This window comes from Zea mays, chromosome 6, assembly GCF_902167145.1.
Source record: "Zea mays cultivar B73 chromosome 6, Zm-B73-REFERENCE-NAM-5.0, whole genome shotgun sequence".
NCBI classification, from domain to species: Eukaryota; Viridiplantae; Streptophyta; class Magnoliopsida; order Poales; family Poaceae; genus Zea; species Zea mays.
Window position 1 is genome coordinate 170,160,031 of NC_050101.1, and position 6,786 is coordinate 170,166,816.

Sequence of the window (6,786 nt, forward strand, 5' to 3'; positions counted from 1 at the left end):
ATTCAGAAAATAATCCTGTCTCTCTTCTAAAGGATGCGTAATTAAAAAAAACAATTGACGATGGAAGATAAAACATAATGGGTTTAAAGGAAGAAAAAAGAAGAATAACATCAACACATGCTGACATGCCTTCAGGCTTCAGCACCGACAGCTGTGTGGCTGGCCGCCCGCATGCGCGGCATGTTACACGGTGTCATCAGAAAGAAAAAAACAATAGATAAATAAATAAATAAATAAATAAACTACATTATCACGCGCATTTATTTTGTGATGCAAATCCACACGAGCATCATCATCATGCATGCCAGCCGAACCACTTGTGACCACCACTTGTTCAAAGGGTAAACGATGATGGACCTAGAGCTGGTGTTATTTTTTAGTCGCCGAATCCTGCTTTGAAGATCTTTCACTCCTACTCGTCTCCTCGTAGACCTTCTCAAAAGTCTCTCCTAAATCAAGTTATTTGAAAAAAATACAAAAGCGTGAATTCAACAGTTCTCCTAAAATGCTCTTAATTTTTTCATAGTCCTTAAAACTCTCTTATTTATAGCTACAAATGAGAAGTTTTTTGGGCTCCTCAGAAACACTCTGCCGTTTTAAAGGATCTATTGGAGAAATGATTAAAATTTATCCCACTAATTTTTTAGATACCCCTTAAAACTGATTTTGAGGAGTCATTTTCTAGGGAGCTCTTGAAAATGCTCTAACATCTCTTTGTGCCTCGAGTCCGGTGGCCCGGCTCCAACCATAACATCAATGATTATCACCTTCCCCTTTACATACTATAGAGCTTTTTATGCTTTCCTTTTATTTTAAATCGAGAAGGCCTTTCGGTTGGCGGAAAAAACTGATACTACACTAATCGATACTAAGGGCTAATTTGGGAGTCAGAAAACCGAAGAAAATTAGATGGACTAAATTTCTCTTCTTATTCAAAAATTGAATAAAAAGAGAAATTTAGCTCCTACAATCCCGTTCAATTTTTTGGCTCCTAAACTAGCTCTAAATTGTTCGTTTTAGTATGGATTTTTGTCACCAATCAATAGTAAATTCTCTTTTAGCTTACGCATCAGTTGGTAACTAGTGTTATCAACTGCAATGTTTTCAAGTTGTCTAATTGACCCTAGTCTCATAGCTACCGACCAATCGGTTAGTTACAATCAATCGTCGACCAAATTAACTAATCGACCAGATTCACGTCTACATGCGTCAAGCAGATGTCATGCATCTAATCAAAAAGAGAGACCAGAGGGCACCCATCATACAAGGAAAGCAGAGAAAAAAACTCACTCGCCTGGAAGTTTGATGGGGGGCTGTGGGCGCCTAGAAGCTCTTGGGGGTGACGCTGCATCTTGGTCCTTGGGCGGTGGCACCCGCTACAGTCGTGTGCGACATCGGTGGTTCCATGTCCATGTGCGCTGGTGCATCCTGGTCCATGTGCAGCGACGAATCAGCGCGTCTGTGTGGCTACGACTGCTACGATGTCGAGGAGAAAATAGAGCGGGGTTGTGTCTGTGCGTGTGCGACTAGGCACTGTGGTGGCCTGTTTGGTTCAACTTTTTTCTGACCAGTTTTTTCGAGAATCTAGTTGTGGAGAGAATCTGACTGTGCAGAGAATCTGAGTATTATTAGAATTAAGATTACTTGCGGAGGAAGATAAAGTTGTCCATGGGGCTCAGGATCTATAAAGTGACGGATTACTACTATTGCGACAACTTAACCGATTATATGTTTATGTTGATTTTGAATGGTTTTTACCCAAACGAATTTTATAGAAGCTGGCTGAAAAGTTGAGTGTTTGGCAGTCCGCAACAGCTTTTGGTGGCCAGAAGCTACAAAAAGCCGAAACAAACAGGGGTCTAGTCTTGTGCTTGAGGCGAGCGTTCCCGACCCTAGAAGCCCATAAAGCAATTTGCAGCCCAATAGTTACAAGCCCACCTCCAACAACCTACCCACAAAACATGTCTAAACTAGTGGTCCCATATCTAATCAGATTAATAATCATGATTAGTTGACAACTAATTGGACAACTAGTATTCTGGTCAGTCTAGTCGCATCGGTGGACCTGGTTGGTTGTGACCTATCGATTAGTCAGACTAATTGCGATTAATCAGATGACTTCAAAGCACTTATCAATTGTTACTAAAGCAGACTCTTTAATAATGATTGATTTTTTAATATTGATTGAATCCACCAACTGGTATTAATCGATACTTAAAAGATTAGTACTGATTAGTGGCTCTAACTTATATAAAGGATGCTAGTACCTGTTAGAGCAACCAACCGATACTAAGGGCATGTACAACTCTGAGACATCAGTTTGGTTTTCCAAGTATAAGAGACTAAGAAATTGCAAGGTACAACCCTGAGACCTTGGATCATCAATACAAATAAGAGACAACGTGTATAAAAAGTCGTGAAGAGACGGGCTCTTCGCAAAGAGACTGTCTCTTGTATTTTTTCACTTAGCCTCTTATAAACTCCTCAAGATATCCCATATTAAATGTAGTTGTACATGCACTAATACTCCTCTTAGAGTCTCAGCAATTAGAACCGATACTGATATTTTCGTTATCAGTTCTAACTCAATAGAAACTAATACTAAGCTTCTTGCTCGATAGTGGCATTATATATTATTTACATATTTGGACAGCAAAGCCAGCACATAGCAAAACGCTACAATTTCTAGGCTTCTAAAGGTCTGTGGGACAATTTTTATCTTTTTCTGGGAATTTGGATTCTTGATATATAATCACTATAAGAAAATTGGGAAAGAATGTTGGTGAAGAACCGACGTTCTTACTCTAATAGGCCGTTGTACGTTAGTAAGCCAACGTACTTAACCGACGTACCTGTTTTGATGTACTTAAGCACATAAGTATGTCGGTCCTGGCATACTTAATTTAAGTTCGCTGGTCTAATTAAAACCGACGTATTTAAGCCCTTAAGTATGTTGGTAAGTTACAACTCGCGTACTTAAAACCCAGCCATGTGGCAGGTTGAGGGGGCTTCATGGACAAGCCACGTGACCTTAAGTACGTTGGGCGTCGCCCAATGTACTTAAGGCATAAAGCACGTCGGACACCTCAACCGACGTTCTTAATCAGCCACCTAACCATCTCGTGGGCGTTGCCACGTGGTCGTAAGAACATTGGTAAGCCGACACACTTAGCTGGTGTGGCCATAAGAACCTCTGCCATACATGTTTTTAAATATATATATATATATACCATGTTCTGACTCTCTCATCGAATGGTAAGCATCCAGAACAGGGTTCACATTTTTAAAACCTACATTATCACATACATGCAATACGTCTCAAACAGAAGTCCAAACATTTCAAACATCAGATACACATTAGTCCAAACATCACATAAACAAGTTCACACGACATAAGTCCGAAAGTCCAAACATGGAAACACAAGTCCACAAGTCCAAACATGACAAACACAAGTCAAAAACATCAGCCTTGATGTGGGTCATCGGGAAGCACGTCACTTGTGTTAAAGATCTGGTCGACAAAGTTTGTAGTGTTGTCCAGAGTTAAAGTGGACAAATGTTTAAATATAACATTCTTAGCAACAAAGGAAGCATTAATTAACAAATGTAGCAACAAATCTAACATACTACCATGACAATAAATAAGTTTGATAAACAAACTGACAGATAAGTATCACCTCGATCTAGACAAGGAAGCACATCCGTTGGTGGCGATATCAATTATGTTTCAATTTTGTACACCAGCATGTAGGATATGTTTAGGGTAAGCCTCAATACGAGTACATGGGTTCCCGAGTTAATGACCAATTCAATATTACTAATGCGCATGACTTCGAGACAAAAGGCATCATTAATCCTCTCCCCAAGAACAATACATATACTAACTACATGATGACAAACTTGAGAAAAATGGTATAACCTGACATGATTACCTAGGTAAATTTCTAACTACATCTGTAAAGAGCCTACAAGAAATAAAAGTGCAAACATAAGTACATAATCATGAATCATAATATTGAAGACTGCATATCTCAATACATTTTCTTCCTTGTATACTTGGAACATGAAATTGGAAACTATGAAAACATGCATTCACTGATGTTTGTAAAATTGGAGACTATGAAATCGGGGCTCACCAGAGACGCGACATTAGGGTTCATCGGTGGAGGACAGACCACGATAGAAGGCACAACGCAGAGGAGTGGCAGCTTGGGCAGCAGTGACATGGTGATGTGCAGGTGTGATGGCAAGCAGGCGTGGTGGCGGAGAAGCGGCACCGACGGCTAGGTCACAGGAGAAAGGCCGACGGGAGAGAAAAAAGAGAAGAAGGGAAGTCGGGCGCGTGTTTCTTAAATCAATTAAGAACGTCGACCTCCTTCTGGCTGACGTTCTTAACATTAGGTATCTCGGCTATAGCGCGATTCGATGTTCTTAACCTTAAGAACATCGGGCTGTAGAAACCGACGTTCTTAACCTCTTTAAGAACGCGGGGCCAACATTTTTAGTTAGGCTGACAGGTTTTTTCAATTTTTCTATAGTGAATCTAGTTGTCATGAAAATCTGGATATCGCAGGACTTGTATGTGGAGGAAGGTAAAGGGGTATGTATGGTTTAGGGTTTAGAAAACGGCAAATTCCTCACGTTGCGACAACTCAACAGCTTCTACGTTCACATTGATTTGCATAATTTTCATGCAAGCGATTCTAATGAAAACGAGCTGAGAAGCACGACATTTAGCTGTCAAAAGCCGATTTTGACGCCCAGAAACCGAAACAAACATGGCTCGAGTAGTTTAATCACGACATGGTACTAGTTACATTTTTTAGAGAACAAAAGAACTTTTTCATAGAAAAAGCATCCGTTGGCAATATAATATTATTACATGTGCGCACACAAAGTAGTCACCACTCACAATATGGTTTAACATCAATGACTGTTCGTCGCGATTCACAATTTTCTGTGTGATTGGATGCGTGGACGTGCGTAGCCAAGCTCGCATGAGCCTGTTTCACTCGGTACGACCAATTCTACGTATCTGTGGATGCAGCCAAATAAGTTTAGATTGCATCGATACGTGTGTGCCAGTATAGCTAGATGCAGCGAACCAAACACAGGTCAAGCCGTGGTCAATGTATGTGCAGAGTCTGGCTCTTCATATGCGAGAGCAACCAAACACATGGAAAGTTGTCCACGTGATGCGAATTATTAATTATTGTGTGTGGCTGTTGATTCTAGCATCATGCAGGGACGCTTTCAACGAAACTGCATCAGGGTCGCCCAAAACAGCACTTTGTTACATGAACTTGTATGGACTACGGGTAGACCTCTATGATGGATCGAACACCCAGAACGGGTATGATATTGTAAGAGCTAAATCCGGCTTCGAAAATGATCTTCTTCCACTCTTCCTCATCTCGTTCGGCTCCATTGATAGCCATGATAAAGAGATCGAACAAGACCTGCGTCTCTACATGCTTCCGGTCGGACGACCCCGCTCCAACCACGATATCCATTATTATCACCTTCCCTCCTTCGGATGGTATGGCCTTCTTGCAGTTCTGCAATATCTTGACGCATTCGGCATCGCCCCAGTCATGCAGAACCCACTGAAACCACATAAACACGTAAGTAGCTAGCGAAAATCACAAAATTACGAACCCATTTTATTCTAAATACGATCCCACGCCAGAGCCAGACCTTGAGGAAGACAACGTCTGCGGCTGGGATGCTCTGAAACATGTCGCCGGCGATGTACTTCACGTCGGTGCTAGTGGGCGCAGCGGCGACGACGTTCGGGAGGTCCAGCACGCTGCAGTCGATGTGCGGGAACGCCTTCGCGATGGCCTGGGCAGCGCCGCCGAGCCCGCCGGCGACGTCGACCAGGGAGCTGATCCCTCGGAAAACACCGTCGGCGCACTCCTCGACCATGACGTCCATGATGAACCCGCTGTCCGCGACCATGCCGCTGTCGCAGAGCTTGGCGAAGCTCGCGTCGTGGCGGGCCATGTCCCACACGTGCTGCCCGTGCGCCAGCTTGAACGGGGACGGGTCCGGCAGCTCGTGCTGGAACCACTCGCCGAGGTCGAGGAAGGAGGACACGAAGGCGGTGCCGAGGATCATGTTCAGAAACGGACTCACGTTCGGGCCGTTGGACGGCGCCGAGCCGACCAGGAGGCGAGACGCCGGCGTGAGCTCGTAGACAAGATCGCTGCCGCCGTCGGTCGTCGAGTGCTGAACGACGACGCCGAAGACGCCGGTGAGAGTGAGCACGCGCATGAGGCGTCGCAGACACGGTGTCTTGGACGGGTGGAGTGCGGCCAGCTCGGTGACTATCTGTGGGAGGGTGGCTGAGCCGCCGTGCTGGTGGATGGCGTCGGGGATGCCGAGGTCTAGGGCGGCCTTGAGCGCCATGGACTTGACGTAGCCGAAGGCGTGATGCCAGAGCTGGAGCTGCGCATCCAGCAATGTCTGCTGGTTAGTGCTTGTGTGCTGCGCTTTGGCGGGCGCCATGTCGCTGAGCTCGTGCTTTTTTTATTTGAAAAAAAAAACAAGCAGAGCTATTGTTGATCTACTCCGATTGTGAGCCTCTTAGGCACAGAATGCCTCCATATATAGACTCGCCGTTTAGTGATTGCGCGCTCTGATGATCCTTTGAGATGTGACACTATGGTTTGTCTACTTGATTTATTTGATTTGATATATTATACATCGGTTTATGCCTCCTTTGGATTTGAGCCTTGGAGGGAGGATTTTCATAGGAAAAATAGAGGATATCATTTTCCTTAA

General features: G+C 43.9%; 1 protein-coding gene across 1 annotated transcript; it reads right to left on the bottom strand.

Moving 5' to 3' along the window:
- Nucleotides 1–5,158: 5,158 nt before the first annotated feature.
- Nucleotides 5,159–6,566, bottom strand: LOC100272885 (O-methyltransferase ZRP4). The gene is made up of 2 exons (NM_001147338.1): nucleotides 5,698–6,566; nucleotides 5,159–5,606 (listed from the first exon to the last, which is right to left on the bottom strand). The coding sequence occupies exons 1-2, from the start codon at nucleotides 6,508–6,510 to the stop codon at nucleotides 5,313–5,315; spliced, it is 1,107 nt and encodes a 368-aa protein (NP_001140810.1). The 5' UTR covers nucleotides 6,511–6,566; the 3' UTR covers nucleotides 5,159–5,312.
- Between the last annotated feature and the right edge of the window lie 220 nt (nucleotides 6,567–6,786).